This window comes from Erpetoichthys calabaricus, chromosome 6, assembly GCF_900747795.2.
Source record: "Erpetoichthys calabaricus chromosome 6, fErpCal1.3, whole genome shotgun sequence".
In the NCBI taxonomy this organism is placed as follows: domain Eukaryota; kingdom Metazoa; phylum Chordata; class Cladistia; order Polypteriformes; family Polypteridae; genus Erpetoichthys; species Erpetoichthys calabaricus.
In genome coordinates, this window is record NC_041399.2 from 5181736 (window position 1) to 5199635 (window position 17900).

General features: G+C 43.6%; 1 protein-coding gene across 1 annotated transcript in view; it reads left to right on the forward strand.

Annotated features, from left to right (window-relative positions):
• mmp16b (matrix metallopeptidase 16b (membrane-inserted)) overlaps positions 1–17900 on the forward strand; it is a 201792-nt gene that overhangs the window by 112829 nt on the left and 71063 nt on the right. The window contains exon 6 of the mRNA XM_051929263.1: positions 10813–11027. Within this exon, the coding sequence (XP_051785223.1) occupies positions 10813–11027 (215 nt within the window). The remainder of the gene's footprint in view (positions 1–10812; positions 11028–17900) is intronic.

Consider the following 17900-nt stretch of genomic DNA (forward strand, 5'->3'; position numbering starts at 1 on the left):
ATATATTCCACAGCTTTCTGAGGAGAGGTGTCCAGGGGCTGGCATGTACATGGTGGTTCGGGGTTTCCAATGGCATAGATTAGAAGAATGAATCAGAGAGGTTTATTTAGTGCAGGGGTGTCCAAGTCCAGTCCTGGTGGGCCGCAGCTGCTGCAGGTTTTCATTCTAACCATCTTCTTAATCAGTTTTCACTGCTAATTAATTCCTTTTCCCTTCATTTTCATAACCCTGTTTTTAAGGATTCGGTCCTCTGAATTGATTTGTTTCTTCATTGAACAGAAATGAGGTGTGAAACGAGCCAACAGGTGACCAGCTAAACTGGGACTTCAAACTCCAGCCAGTTTCACTCCAACCAGTTTCTTAATGAGAAGCCGATTCTTGCTGTTAATTGAAGCCGTTATTGAATATCAGGACTTGTTGCTGCTCTCGTTCTGCCACAGCAGACTGTTGATTTTCTGTTTTTTCTAAGACCACCGTCGAGATGTTTTGGTGACCTGAGCAGACCAACATCACCGAGACCCTCACCTTTCTTTATTGTCAGGTTAGCTGGTCTTGTTTTGTGTCTCATTTTTGTTTGACTGCTCATTAAGACAAAAGAAACAACTAAGGGGTCTGAGTCACGTCAATTAAAACTAAGGCAGAACAAGTTTATCAGCAGCCAAAACAGCTCACTAATTAAGAAGATGGTTAGAATGAAAACCTGCAGCCACTGCGGCCCACCAGGACCGGATTAGTGACTGCACCTGCACTTTAGTCCACCCTGGGCAGCACCTAATAAACCTACAAACATGGGGAGAACATGCAGGCTCCACACAGAGAGTGCCCATCCTTGTTATTCAAGCCTGGATGGATGAGGTAGTCACACTAACCTTTGTGTCACTGTGCACTTAAATTAATCAAAATGGACTATCAGTACAAAACATCCCCCATCGTGAAGCCCACCTCTGCTTACTTCGCCTGTGTAAATTCAGCCATTCCAAATCAGACGAGGATCTTATGCTCCTCTTCCGTAGCTTCTTGATACTTCATTCCTAGGAAGGAAAACCAGAACACAAGTGACGGCCAGGTGACAGCATTTGAACCCAGAACTCTTAATCTGTAAGACTCTTAATCTGACTTCATCTCTAAAAGAACCTTGCAATGCCCCCTTCAGAAAAGATTCACTTCACTTCATCTATCTATCTATTATATAGTGCCTTTCATCTATCTATCTATCTATCTATCTATCTATCTATCTATCTATCTATCTATCTATCTATCTATCTATCTATCTATCTATCTATTATATAGTGCCTTTCATCTATCTATCTATCTATCTATCTATCTATCTATCTATCTATCTATCTATCTATCTATCTATCTATCTATCTATCTATCTATCTATCTATCTATCTATTATATAGTGCCTTTCATCTATCTATCTATCTATCTATCTATCTATCTATCTATCTATCTATCTATCTATCTATCTATCTATCTATCTATCTATCTATCTATCTATCTATCTATCTATCTATTATATAGTGCCTTTCATCTATCTATCTATCTATCTATCTATCTATCTATCTATCTATCTATCTATCTATCTATCTATCTATCTATCTATCTATCTATCTATCTATCTATCTATCTATCTATCAAGGCACACTGCAGCGTCCCATGCTGAACGTCACAGCAGGCTGAAGAGGCAGGGCAGACGGTGAAACATTAAAGGCTTCATTGGAAAGACTGTTTTGGGACGTAACTGTGTCCTCACAGGAAGCTCAAAAAAAAAAACCAAATGACGATGAATAGCTGGAGGGTTTGGATTAACGATCGCCATGCAAATGTAAATGAAAAGTGGAAAGGCTGCAGGGAGCCGACACCTCAGCTCTGCTGTACATTCCCATCTATTAATTACGATGTGCGTGCGATGCTTTGGCAGTCCGTCGTAGTTTATAGCTTGTCTGAGTTCCTGCTAAAGGCCACGGACTTCTGGGTGCCTGGGAGGTTCTCAGGGGGGCCATCACAGTAGCTGGAATGTCTGAAGGAGTGCCAGAGCCTCGTCTGCCATGAGTTTAGGTGGCAGCGGTCAAAGCCCATTACTGAGGAGAAGTGGGATCAGGCGGCAGACATTCATCATTCTGATGGAGCGGATTTTACCAGAGATGAAACCTTAGAGAGCGATACAGCATCAAAAACGTTTGTGCGTGTGTGTGTTTATATATAATAACTGTGCTCCCCATCTAAGAGAGGTTTCAATCTAATTAATCAACATAGACCTCAGTTTTAACATCTGCAGTGCACCATCTATTGGAATGTATGTTGTAATTCATGTAGTAATAAAATGCCTTGCATTTGTCATTCCAACAGATGGCACATTACAAACATACATAGTAAAAAAAATATATGACTTTGTTTGTAATGTGCCATCTGTTGGAAAGGCAATTGAAGTTTGCTGTTGGTACAAATGTTTGTGATACGCCATCTGTTGGAATGAGAGAGACATAGCAACCGGACAGACACAGAGACACAGTGCCAAACAGACACCTGTCCTTTTATTAAGATGGATATATCTATATCTGTATCTAATTATATATACGTATATATATATACATAACTGTAACACATATCTAATAGCTATTACTTACAACTCAGAGGATGTGGCAGTTAAACACCTAAATAATCAAATTGTGATTCAGAACTAAGAATGTAATGTATATATGTATACAGTATATAATGTGTGTATATATGTATATATATACACACACTAGTACATAGTATATATGTATACTATATATATATACAGTATGTTACGGCCAAAACCCAAAGTTCAGTCAGTTCCCCAATTGGCCGGCCGTTTCGCATTTTGGCCGTGAGGTGTGGCCAACGTCCGAATCACTAGAAATGACCACCATATATATGCTACTTTGGCCAGCCATTTCGCGAAGTGGCGAAAACTCCCTGGCAAAAATCCGATGTTGTGATGTAAGATGGTCCGCTCAAGGTGCGGCGATGCTTAAAAACTTTCATATGCAGATTCAGAGGTGAGTTTTCCATTCTAAACGAGAAACTGCTCAAGGCGGGTCTTGTTCAGAAAGCGGACGCCACTTGAGACGGCCTTCCCCTCGCCCAAACGCTAACCTAAAGGTCAATATAATAGGTCCCTGATGTTAAGTCACTATTTTAGGGCTAAAATGATAACAGAAATGTGAAACCTACTTATATACCTCATCTTAATTATTGTGAAACAACCAAGTGGCGTCCGCTTTCTGAACAAGAGCCGCCAAGGCTACACTCGATGCAGTCGCACTATTAAGTGTGCAACAAATCGCTGCTCATGCCTTTTTTCTTCCGACTTTGGCCAATCGCCCCATGTCATTTCGCAAACTGGCTGGCCAAATCCCGAAATCGAGGAAAAGATCGGACATTGGCCTACCAATTTACAGCGACATTGGCCATTTCCCGCTTTGGCCGATTTCGGGTTTTGGCTGTAACATATCTATCCATCCATCCATCCATTGTCCAACCCACTGAATCTGAACACAGAGTCACAGGGGTCTGCTGGAGCCAATCCCAGCCAACACAGGGCACAAGGTGGGAACCAATCCCGGGCAGGGTGCTAATCCACTGCAGAACATATCTATCTATTATCTAAAAAATCTTGGGTCGAGACGTGATCATCTTGGAGAGACACTTTTATGTCACGCGAGACTAGACATTACAACCTTAGTAAGCAAGACCCGTGAGACAGTGACTTTTGCACGTTACGTCCTGCTTACAAATAATTTAAAACAAGTTCACAGGACATTTAACCTCACAGTTGTTGGAATGCTTTTGGCAGACACACTTCAGGTGCTCCCAGCTCTTAAAATTCTTATATGTTCTAGATGGCACGTGAACGACTAAGCAAAGAAGAAAGAGCAGCACGTCGAAAAGAGACACAAAAGCTTTGGAGAGAAAAGAAGGCAAAAAAGAATGCACAAGAGAACAATGATAATCTACATGCACATTCAGAAAATAAGGAAAATAATAATCAGCCCAAGGTGGCATGGTGGCGCAGTGGGTAGTGCTGCTGCCTCACAGTAAGGAGACCCGTGTTCGCTTCCCGGGTCCTCCCTGCGTGGAGTTTGCATGTTCTCCTCGTGTCTGCATGGGTTTCCTCCTACAGTCCAAAGACATCACGCAGGTTAGGTGCATTGGCGATTCTACATTGTCCCGTGTGTGTGCCCTGCAGTGGGCAGGAGCCCTGCCCGGGTTTGATTCCTGCCTTGCTCCATGTGTCGGCTGGGATTGGCTCCAGCAAACCCCCGTGACCCTGTAGTTAGGATAAAGTGGGTTGGATAATGGATGGATGGATGGATAATCAGTCAGACCAAGTGGAATTGAAAAGCTCATAGATCCAATCGGGGTCAGAAATAAAAGACTTCATAATGACATTCAAAAACGTGATACACATGCAGAGCAAGTTAAAGAATATGAAAGTAGGAAAATTTGAAAGTATCAAAAAAAAGATAATAAAGATCGCATTAGCACAAACAAATGGAAATTATCCATCCATCCATTTTCCAACCCGCTGAATCCGAACACAGGGTCATGGGGGTCTGCTGGAGCCAATCCCAGACAACACAGGGCAAAAGGCAGGAACCAATCCTGGGCAGGGTGCCAACCCACCGCAGGACACACACAAACACACCCACACACCAAGCACACACTAGGGCCAATTTAGAATCGCCAATCCACCTAACCTGCATGTCTTTGGACTGTGGGAGGAAACTGGAGCGCCCGGAGGAAACCCATGCAGACACGGGGAGAACATGCAAACTCCATGCAGGGAGGACCTGGGAAGCAAACCCAGGTCCCCAGAACTCCCAACTGCGAGGCAGAAGCGCTACCCACTGCGCCACCGTGCCGCCCAATGGAAATTATTACTCGGTGAAATAATGGAACAGCAAAAAGAGGTTGAATATATGGACATAGGTGATATGACAGAAGGATGTAGATATTGTTTGGCTTTAAAGCTTAAGTCAGAGATTTGTAGATCGTCTAATTCGTGTTGCCATCAGGGAAAAGTCGTGTTTCTTCTCAATGAAGAAGCCTATCCACGGGAATTAAAAGTTTTGTTGTTTGGTGAAAGTGAAATCCCGCAAGAGAAAATTTCAAGCCCCGTGAGACAAGACTTTGTGCAAAGAGACTTGCAAAAGTCCCGCCCACATTTACAAGCACGCACACGGCTCTCATTTGTGTGAATACTATTGTCAGACACAGTTCGTGTAGAGAGAAAGAAATGATATTCATTCACGGGCAGTTATACGTTGCGTTGTCACAATGTCATTCCAGACATGGAATCAAAATTCAATGCAATTTTCATGAAAAGGCAAAAGCGAAAAGAGATCGAATATATGGACATAGGTGATAGGACAGAAGGATGTAGATATTGGTCGGCTTTAAAGTCGGAGACTTGTAGATCGTCTAATTTGTGTTGCCATCAGGGAAAAGTCGTGTTTCTTCCCAATGAAGAGGCGCATCCGTGAGAATTAAAAGATTTGTTGTTTGGTGAAAGTGAAATCCACAAACACTACAGGTAAAATATCCGAATCTACAATAATCTTTTCACGTTCACATCATTCAATGCTCAAAACATAGATTTACACGATTCAGGACCATATGCTAATGAGAATCTGTGGTCCCGTAACAATTAAAGCTACGACAAGTTTAATTTCGGAGACACCACATTGTTGGGAGACTCCTAACAAGCAGATAGGCATCCCAGGCGGGGATGAGAAGGGGATCAGACCTGGAAGGAAAGATCAGAAGGGATGGATGAACAGTCCACTGAAATGGGAAGATATCACTGGAGGGCTTTTAATTCCCCCAGCACGCTAGATGACAGCAGCCCCAGATATCAGTGCCCAGTAGAAAGTCAGCAGGGCATGCTGGGAAATGTAGTCTGGCAGAGCAGCCCTGTTAGATAGATAGATAGATAGATAGATAGATAGATAGATAGATAGATAGATAGATAGATAGATAGATAGATAGATAGATAGATAGATAGATAGATAGATAGATAGGAAAGGCACTATATCATAGATAGATAGATAGATAGATAGATAGATAGATAGATAGATAGATAGATAGATAGATAGATAGATAGATAGATAGATAGATAGATAGATAGATAGATAGATAGGAAAGGCACTATATCATAGATAGATAGATAGATAGATAGATAGATAGATAGATAGATAGATAGATAGATAGATAGATAGATAGATAGATAGATAGATAGATAGATAGATAGATACTTTATTAATCCCAAGGGGAAATTCACAATTCACAAAGTGACTGTTGGAGTCACTGGGTACAACAAGATTGCACTTCAAGGAAGACAAGATCCAAGTTGTAATAGATTTTCACATGACCCGGACTTGCTTCTATCGGGCCGTGGCCCTAGCACCGGAAGTACGCCCAGGTCCTTAATTAAAGGGACCAAACTCCCTCACCCAGGCGACTCAAAGGTGGGAGGAAGGAGGGCAAGACTCAACTGGAGGAGGACAATGCGGTGGTAAGAGGACTGTGGAGAGAGAAACTTGTGCTTTTGTGGAGATTTTGGTGAATAAACCATCCTTTATTTGAAACTGGGACTCGCTGTGTGTTTGTGTTTGGTGGTTTCCATCACTATATATATATGTGTTGTCACAGGTGGCTGGGGGGACGCCCCGGTGGACCGGAAGAGGGCTTACGCCCACCCAGCCACCTGTGACAGCGTATATGTTTATAAATATAAATGTATATATTCCAGTACCACCCAGCTCCAAACCCTGGACACAACCAACCAATGCAGTCACGGATTCAAAGCAGAGATTTTTTTTTTTATTATAAAAATACCTCACAAAGGTTTCACCAATTCTCCCTTCCTTCCTTCCTTCCTTCCTTCCTTCCTTCCTTCCTTCCTTCCTTCCTTCCTTCCTTCCTTCCTTCCTTCCTTCCTTCCTTCCTTCTCTTCTCTCTCTGTCCAGCTCCCACCAGTGAGTGTTGCCTTCCTTCCTCCCGACTCTGACTTTCCAGGAGGAGGCTGGATGACGTCCTTTTTACGGTTGGGCAGAGCATTCCCTGATGGAAGTCCTGAAAATCGGGGATGATGAATCCCTGCAGCACTTCCTGGAGGCACCCATGAGACCCAGCAGGGTTGACTCACGGCACTACAACTCCCATCATGCCCTGTAGGTGTCCGCATGTTTACCAAAGCCCTGGGAAACTGCCAACTGCCTTCCTGTCAACCTCCTGGCAAAGGCAGGGAACAGCCTACCTTTCTCCTCGGCAATTCAGTATGGTGGCCTCCCAGCCAGGTACTGGATCTTGCATCATCCCAGTCAGGATGCCAGCCCATGCCTGCTGTCCATCACACTTTATATATTGTGACGGACAGCCAGGACCCTTACCCAACCAGGATGCCTCCATTCTGGAAGGACTGGGGGAGAGAACATATCCAGAGCCGTACCTCCAATGGGGTGATAGATGGAAGCCCCCCTGAGTTGCAGCAGTGCCTCGGACTCCCACAGGGCATCATGGGGATTGGAGTTGGGTGCAGCCCTTTTGAGTTCCATGGGTTCTGTTTAGCCCCGTGTGGCAGAACCTCCGTCACACCCAGAAGTGCTACCTGGAGAAGGTCGTTGGACACCTGGAGCACTTCTAGGTGCCGTATAAAAGGTGCCAGAGGGCACTACTGCAAAGCTTGCTGGAGGAGGAGTGGAGGCGAAGAGAGAGAGAAAGAAGAGAAAGGAAAAGAACGAAATGCAGTGTTGTGCTTCAATTGTGCTGTGCAGGTAGGAAACAGGGGAAGGCGTTTCCCACGTGGAGAACGAAAAAAAAGAAATAAAACGTGTGTGCTGAACTTGTGTCCTGCGTCTGTCTGTGTCAGGTTTGGGCAGCAGGAGCACCCTCTGCAGGCCACAGTATACTAAAGCTAGTCAGAGATCAAGACAACTCCAATTAGAAAAAAAAGGGGGGTGGGGGGACTATAAAATCTTCAAAAGAGTTCACACCAGTTCCCTTTGCCGCAATAAAATTTAAACAGAAGGCAAACACTGCCGCACTTCAGAAAAACCGCAGCTTTTCCTAGAGAATTCATACCTGGGATCTGCTTCATTAATATGCATAATTATGGAATGTTTTTCTCAAATATGTCACAACAGTAAAATACCCTTCGGAAATTACCCCAAAGAGATACACCCTGGCGTTAGCTTTAATTTAAGACCAAACATGACCATGAAGATATTCCGTACACCGTAGACGTAAAATCCCTTGAATGTCCGTTTGATTGACAGCTGTCATCCTGGGAAGAAAGTCCATTGCATCCTGACATTCCAGCAGTTCTCATGAGATAAGAGGAGCTTATCCTGTAGGCAAACAAGAAGTTTATTTCCCCTCTGCCACGTGCTCCAGTTTCCCACATTATTAAAGCAAATGTTAAATGTCCGTCCTCGTGTCGGGCCAGTAGACGGGACACCTGTGACCATGTGAAGAAGCTACTTTTTGGGTAGATGGACCTTTCCATTACTTGAATCTGAACGAGGATAGTGTTAAGATGGAAGCGATTCCCACACCTACTGGCCATTGAATTTGAGGCTCACAGGCCATTTCAGTCTGCGATTTTAATTAAATTATCACGGGACGAGAGCCCAGTGCTAGGAAATGAGTGGAGCGTCTCGTGCCAGGAGCTGGCTATTGATGGCAGGCAGGCGGCTTTGGAGAGCTTCTCATTATTCCAACCGCAGCGCTGCTCTTAGGGAAACCCTGCTGTGAACAGATGTGGAGAGCAGCAAAACAAAAGCCAAGAGGGGCAAGGGGGGCGGGGCGGGGGGTGTAGAAAATCTGCCATTTTTTTTTTTTTTTTAATTTCCTTCTGTTTAGTTCTGATATTGGAAGTTGCCTCATCAGGAAATCCAAATAAAGTGGATTAGGAAGAAAAGTCTTGCAAACTGTCTGCGTTAGCGTTCCTGAAGGCCCCCCATCATTACTTTTTTTTTGTGCGGCTGCTGCGGGGAGCGAGGCCACTTCTGTTAGCGCTACTGGTATTTATTTATTTATTGCTGATGTTACAGATTTGGCCCGCTGATAGCATAAAACAGCAGCGGCTGATTGTGAAGGAGCGCAGAGCCTGAGGTGTCCTTCTGCTCTGCCGCATTAAAGAGGAGCGGCACCCGAGTAGCTGTGTCAGCGGCGCCTTATTGATGCCACTTAGTGTGGGCATCGCTCGCTCCCATTTATCTTTTTTTGCTCACATCATGAAAAGTCCCAAGGACTTTAGCGCCGGTTTTTATTCAAAATCAGAGGGAAAGCCTGGCCAAGAGTCAAGGTGCCTGCTGAGTGGCTGTGTGGGAGACAGTCATTAGGAAAGACGCTATATACAGGAAAAGAGGGAAGTTTGGTTAGAAGGCATTACATGTACAGAGCTGATTTAAATGGAGAAAAGTCATCACGCTGCTGTTTGGTGTCATCATGAGTCCCACACTGACCATGGAGCAGAGGAAATAAAGGACAGAGACGTCTGAGGAGATAAGAAAGAAAGTGATAGACAGGCATGTGAAAGACAGCAGAGTGGCACACTGATTAGGCATGGTACCCTTACAACTCCTGAACACTGAAACACTCCCCGTGTTCACCTGGCCGTTCCTCTTGATACTTTGGTTTTCCTTCCTTAACTTTAAACTGGTCCACGTTGATGTGGATGTGTGTAGTTATTCTTGTGTGACGGCTCATCCAGTGCTGATTCCTACCTTGGACCTTATATAGAGATGGGTGGGCCTTTCCTGTTTTCTCATAACAATGGTGCTGAAGAGATGATTGACATGGTGCTTCAACCTAATATGGTAGTTAGTGGGCCTTTTCATACTTCAGCCTGGTTATGTTGGTGAAATGACTGACGTGGTGACTTAACCATATATGGAGAGGGTGGGCCTTTCACTCTTTGTTATAATGATAATGGTGAAGAGATGATTAGCCCAGTGACTTAGCCTTATATGGTACTGGTTGAGCCTTTAGACTCTTTGTTATATTGACAGTGGTGAAGAGATGATGGACATGGTGCTTCAACCTTGGTGACTGGGGTGAGAGCTTGCTGATGCTGAGCCATAACCTTATTTCTTAGTGGGTGGGCCTTTCCTATTTTGTCATAGTGATGAAGCAATGATGGACAGGATGACTTAACCTTTTATGGTAGTGGGAGGGTCCTTCACTGTTTGTTATATTGATAGTGGTGAATAAACAATTGACAAGGTGATTTAACTTTATATAGTAGTGGGTGGGCCTTTCCTATTTTGTCAAAGTGATGGTGGTGAAGCGATGATGGACATGGTGCTTCAGCCTTATATGGTAGTGGGAGGACCCTTCACTCTTTGTTATAATGATGCTGGTGAGGAGATGATTAATCTGATGACTTAGCCTTATATGGTATTGGGTGAGCCTTTGTTGTAGTGATGGTGCTGATTCCTACCTTGGACCTGCTGCTGCTGCTGATGGACAGGACTAACAGCTCTTATAATGCATGGGTGCTTTGCAGAGCACTGACTATGAGTGGCGCTATATAAAGTGTTTATTTCACTATCTTATGGTAACACTCCAAGTGCTCAGCACTCTCAGGATATGCTCAATCACTCACACATCTAAACAGGTCGGATAATGGACGGGTGTTTTGACAACGGGCGCTCTGAAAGGCGCTACATAAAGCACAATTGCTTTGGTTAAAAACCTAATAGATCAGCATGATGATTTACCAGGAGTCCATCTTGCTGACGCTTTATTTATTTCTCTCTCCTTCTTCTTTTCCCTCAGGTCCTCCGGATAAAGTGCAACCCACCAAACCGCTCCCAACAATCCCACCGCAGCACTCTCACCCACCTTTAGATCCACGAAAAACGGACCGGCACCCGAGGCCTCCAAAGCCCCCCACCGGAGATATGCCCATCTACCCAGGCTCTAAACCCAACATCTGTGATGGCAGCTTCAACACGTTGGCTATCCTCCGCAGAGAGATGTTTGTTTTTAAGGTGGGTGAACTTGGGTGTAGGTGGGCGCAGGCATATGAACTCAAGTGTTAAATCACCTCCAAAGTACTCCATGCATATTAGCAAATCTGTAAAGGAGCTATATAAGTGAATTGTATTATAAAGTCTATGGCGATGAGAGAGGTTCAGCTACTAAGTCACAACCTTCAGGTTTTTGAGTGGTCCTCTGAGGTCACCAAAGATGAACTGTTGAAGTGTGATCATGAATAAGAGCTGCAGGTCTGGAGATCCCTGGATGCTCTCCTATACAAATTTACCTGTTCGGGTTACTATAGAGACAACATCATCTTATGCAGATTTGATCTTCCATAGGATGGCAGACTCAAAACTGCTTTGGCCCACTTTTTCAATGTTGTCATGACCCCTGAGCCCTCCCAGTGCTCTTCCTTCGTGGTCTCTTTGAAGTTTGTGCCATGGCTTGTTCTGCTGAACTCGATGGTGAATACCTGATTGATCAGGTGCCTTAACCTTATATGGTACTGGGTGGTGGTCTTTCATCCTTTGTCCTAGTGATGATGGTGAAAAGCTGATTGATGAGGTGCTTTAGTCTTTTAATGGTATATTCAGCAGGAATTTCAGAACTGTGAAGAAAAGATGATTGACGCCGTGCTTTAACCATATAAAGCCAGTGAGTGTGTCTTGGCCATCTTTTCTTAGTGATTGAGGTAAAGAGATGACTAACTTAGTGTCTGAACTTTATGTGGCACTGGGCGGCTCTTTCAGACATTGTATTTGTGATTGGGGTAAAGAGATAATTGACACCCTGCCTTATCCTTACTTTGTTCTAGTGATGTTGGTAAAGAGATGATTGACATGGCGACTTGACCTTATATGGCAGTGGGCGTGACCTTCATATTTTGTCATAGTGATGGTGATGAAGAGATGATGGACATGGTGCTTGAACCTTGTATGGTAGTGGGTGGACCTTTCATACTCCGTCTTGGTGATTGGGGTGAATGCTATCTTATGCTGTGTGTTACCTTATATGGTAGTGGGTGGTGATCTTTCATCCTTTGTCCTAGTGATGATGGTGAAGAGTTGATTGACATGGTTGCTTAACCTGTTATGGTAGTGGGCGGTCCTTTCATACTTTGTCATAAAGTTGGTGGTGAAGAGATGATTGACATAGCGACTTGACCTTGTATGGTAGTGGGCGGACCTTTCACTATGTTATATTGATAGTGGTGAACAGATGATTGACATGATGACTTGACCTTATATGGAAGTGGGTGGGCCTTTCATACTTTGTCATAGTAATGGTGCTGAAGAGATGATTGACTTGGTGCTTCAACCTAATATGGTAGTTAGTTGGCCTTTGTATATTTCATCCTAGTGATGTTGGTGAAGAAATGAATGATATGGTGACATTACCTTATTTGGTAGTGGGAGGGCCTTTCATTCTGTGTTATATTGATAGTGGTGAAGAAGTGATTGACATGGTGACTTAAGTTTATATGGCAGTGGGCGGGTTCTTCATATTTGTCATAATGATGGTGATGGAGCATTTTTAAAAAGGCCACTAATGATATTCATGAATATACAGAGACTGTGGGTGACTACATTAGCTGGTGCACGTCCATATGTGCCCCTCCCAGGACTGTGCATGTGTTCCCCAACCAAAATCCTTGGTTTATTGGGGATATAAAACAGAAAATTAGGAAGCGGCAGGAGGCCTTCAAGTCAGAAGATCAAGTGGAGTATAAGAGAGCCCAGTATGAGCTTACTAAGTCTATCAGAGCAGCAAAAAGGGCTCACTTACAAAAACTTGAAGGCTATTACCTTAACCACAACACGCACAGCATGTGGCGGAGAATTCAATCTGTCACAAACTACAGGAGAACCACAACAACTACAGACCCCCGAGATGTCACCCTTCCAGACAGCCTTAACACCTTCTACGCCAGGTTCGACAGGCTGAATACAGACACACCCTCAAAGGCCCACTGTGACCCCACGGACAACTGCCTTTCAGGTGACACACACACAGGTCCTGAAAGCCCTGAAGAAGGTGAACTCCCACAAGGCTGTGGGGCCCAATGGAGTTCTTCCCAGAGTTTTGAAGGACTGTGGGGAACAATTAGCTGGTGTGTATGCTAACATCTTCAACCTGTCATTATCCCAGGCAGTGGTCCCCCGTATATTTAAATCCTCCACCATTATACCAGTCCCCAAAAGATCGGACACATCTACTCTAAACGACTTCAGGCCAGTGGCACTCACACCAGTCGCTATGAAATGTCTAGAAAAATTGGTTCTCACACACATCAATCATATAGTCCTGGACACTGTTGACCCCCTCCAGTTTGCCTACCACCCCAGTCGATCAGTGGATGATGCGGTAGCAATAGCCCTACATTATATTCTGCAACACCTGGACAGTAGCAGAACGTATGCCAGGATGAATTTTCCTGGACTACAGTTTTGCTTTCAATACTATCCGCACAGGAAAACTGATCAAGAAGCTGACAGACTTCGACGTCCCAACTCCCACCTGTAACTGGATCCTGAACTTCTTGACAGATAGACCACAAGTGGTGAGAATGGGAGGACGGGTGTCTGCTGAGCTCACAGTTAGCACAGGATCCCCACAGGACTGTTGCCTTAGCCCCAAACTTTTCACTCTGTACACTTATGACTGTGTCTCCACCCAGGACAACACCATCGTCATTAAATACGCTGATGATACCATCATCTTGGGGCTCATCAAGGGGGGGGGGGGGACGAGTCAGGGTACAGGACCCTGGTAAACAACATTCTTGTCTACGGAGAGGAGAATGAACTCATCCTCAACATAGACAAGACCAAAGAAATACTATTGGACTTCAGGAAGAATCCTCCCCCTCTACAGCCTCTTATCATCAAAGGGACTGAGGTGGAGGGGGCCGACAGCCATAGAGTCCTGGGACTGCAGGTTACATCAGACCTGAGCTGGAATCTTAACACCACAGCCACAGTGAAAAAAGCCCAGCAACGGCTCTATGTCATTAGGCTGCTCAGGAAAGCCGGCCTGAACCATCGCCCTCTCACCCAGACCTACAGAGGACTGATAGAGAGCAGGCATCACTGTATGGTATGGGAACACCACACAGGCAGAGAGGAAGGCTTTGCAAAAAGTCATAAAGGCGACAGAGAGGATCATAGGGACAAAACTTCCTTCCATGGACTTTATGTACGCTCATCGTTGTCGGAAAAAAGCAGAGGGAATTATTAGGGACTCACTCCATCCAGCTCTGCTCAGACACTGAAACTGTACGCACAATCTGAGACACAGCAGAGCAGACAGCATCGTCACTCACACAACAAGGTTTTTCAATAGCTTCTTCCCCACCACAGTCAGACTGATGGCAAAACAAAATCATTGAATATGTGTAATAACCTCACATTACCTCACTTCACTTGTCATGTAAATGACGATTAAAAAATGTGCAATATTTTAACTGTGCAATACCTACAATATATTGTATTTTTTTTGTGTAGATATTACCACCTTTCTGTGTAGTGCTGGTATAATCTACAGTATATCCATCCATCCATTTTCCAACCCGCTGAATCCGAACACAGGGTCACGGGGGTCTGCTGGAGCCAATCCCAGCCAACACAGGGCACAAGGCAGGGAACCAATCCCGGGCAGGGTTCCAACCCACCGCAGGACACACACAAACACACCCACACACCAAGCACACACTAGGGCCAAGTTAGAATCGCCAATCCACCTAACCTGCATGTCTTTGGACTGTGGGAGGAAACCGGAGCGCCTGGAGAAAACCCACGCAGACACGGGGAGAACATGCAAACTCCACGCAGGGAGGACCCGGGAAGCGAACCCAGGTCCCCAGGTCTCCCAACTGCGAGGCAGCAGCGCTACCCACTGTGCCACCGTGCCGCCCCTCTACAGTATATTATTTATTATATTGTTTTACTGTTTTAAAAATTTTTTAATGTTTTACTATGACTCAGACAGAGCTCTGCACAAGAATTCCAATGTGCTTTGACTGTTGGTTTTATGCACAAATGGCAAATAAAAGAACCTTGAACCTTGATGAAGAGATGATGGACATGGTGCTACAACCTTGTTTGGTAATGGGAAGGTCTTTCATACTCTGTCTTGGTGACTGGGGTGAGAGCTAACTGATGCTGTGCCTTAACCTTGTATCGTGGTGGGTGGGCCATTAAACTCTTTGTTATATTGATATTGCTGAAGAGATGATTGACATGATGACTTAACCTTATATGGTAGTGGGCGGACCTTTCACTCTGTTATATTGATATTGCTGAAGAGATGATTGATATGTTAACCTTATATAGTAGTGGGCGGACCTTTCACTCTGTTATATTAATATTGCTGAAGAGATGATTGATATGATGACTTAACCTTATATGGTAGTGGGCGGACCTTTCACTCTGTTATATTGATATTGATGAAGAGATGATTGACATGATGACTTAACCTTATATGGTAGTGGGCGGACCTTTCACTCTGTTATATTGATATTGCTGAAGAGATGATTGATATGTTAACCTTATATAGTAGTGGGCGGACCTTTCACTCTGTTATATTAATATTGCTGAAGAGATGATTGATATGATGACTTAACCTTATATGGTAGTGGGCGGACCTTTCACTCTGTTATATTGATATTGATGAAGAGATGATTGACATGATGACTTAACCTTATATGGTAGTGGGTGGACCTTTCACTCTGTTATATTGATATTGATGAAGAGATGATTGACATGATTACTTAACCTTATATGGTAGTGGGCAGACCTTTCACTCTTATATTAGATATGATGACTTAACCTTATATGGTAGTGGGCGGACCTTTCACTCTTATATTAGATATGATGACTTAACCTTATATGGTAGTGGGCGGACCTTTCACTCTTTTATTAGATATGATGACTTAACTTTATATGGTAGTGGGCGGACCTTTCACTCTGTTATATTAATATTGATGAAGAGATAATTGATATGATGACTTAACCTTATATGGTAGTGGGCGGACCTTTCACTCTGTTATATTAATATTGCTGAAGAGATGATTGATATGATGACTTAACCTTATATGGTAGTGGGCGGACCTTTCACTCTGTTATTTAGATATGATGACTTAACCTTATATGGTAGTGGGTGGACCTTTCACTCTGTTATATTAATATTGCTGAAGAGATTATTGACATGATGACTTAACCTTATATGGTTGTGGGTGGACCTTTCACTCTGTTATATTGATATTGATGAAGAGATGATTGATATGATGACTTAACCTTATATGGTAGTGGGCAGACCTTTCACTCTTATATTAGATATGATGACTTAACCTTATATGGTAGTGGGCGGACCTTTCACTCTTATATTAGATATGATGACTTAACTTTATATGGTAGTGGGCGGACCTTTCACTCTGTTATATTGATATTGCTGAAGAGATGATTGACATGATGACTTAACCTTATATGGTAGTGGGCGGACCTTTCACTCTGTTATATTAATATTGCTGAAGAGATGATTGATATGATGACTTAACCTTATATGGTAGTGGGCGGACCTTTCACTCTGTTATATTAATATTGATGAAGAGATGATTGACATGATTACTTAACCTTATATGGTAGTGGGCGGACCTTTCACTCTGCTATATTGATAGTGGTGAAAAGATGATTGACATGGTTGCTCTACCTGTTATGTTAATGGGTGGGCCTTTCATATTTTGTCACAGAATGGTGATGAAGAGATAGCTGACATAGTGACTTAACCTTGTATGGTAGTGAGTGGGCCTTTCCTATTTTATCATAGCGATAGTGGTGAAGAGATGATTAACCAGGTGACTTAGCCTTTTATTATATTGGGTGGACCTTTGTCATAGAGATGGTGGGAAAGAGATGATGGACGTGGTGCTTCAACCTCATATGGTTTTGGGGGGCATTCAGACTTTGTTTTGGTGCTTGGGGTGCTGTGCCTTAACCTTATAGGATAGCAGGCAGCCCTTTCACTCTTTCTTATAATGATGGTGGCGAAGAGATGATTGACATGGAAACTTAACCTTATATGCGAGTAGGTGGTCTTTCATCTTTTGTTCTAGTGGTAATGAAGAATAGCTGCTTGATGAGATGCTTTACAATTACATGGTGGTCAGTCGACATTTTACACTTTGTTCTAATGAAGATGGTGAGGGGATGATTGCTTTAACCTTATATAGTTAGTGGGCGGGGCTTTCAGACATTGTCCTGATGATTGGGGTCGAGAGATAATTGATGCTGCGCCTAATCTCATTTGATAGTAGGTGGTCTTTCATACTTAGTCCTAGTGACATTGGTGAAGAGATGAGGAACACTGCTTTTACTTTATATGATAAAGGGTGGGCCTGTCATATGTTATCCTAGTGATGGTGGTTTAAACATCATTGATGCACCATATATGGTAGTGGGCGGGCCTTTCATGCTCTGTCGTAGTGATGGTGGCTTAAACCCTGTACGGTTAGTGGGTGAAGTGAGTTAGTGATTGGGGTGAAGAGTTGATTGATGAGGTGGCTTAACCTTATATGGCAGTGGGTGGGACTTTCAGACTTTGTACCAGTAACTGGATTTTTGATTGGTTAATGACCACATTGACTCTGGTAATGATGTATTTCTGTTTTCATGTGAGCTAATTGTCTTTTATCGATCTCCTTTCATTACATTTATAAAATTTTTTGACCAATGTAACAAATTTGTTAACATCATCCACTTCTTTTGGAAATGCAAGGATTAGTTTGGCTAAACGAAGGATATCTTAGTTAAAGTGTGACCTTTAAAGAGCGACAACATCCATCCATCCATTATTCAGCCCGCTATATCCTAACTACAGGGTCACGG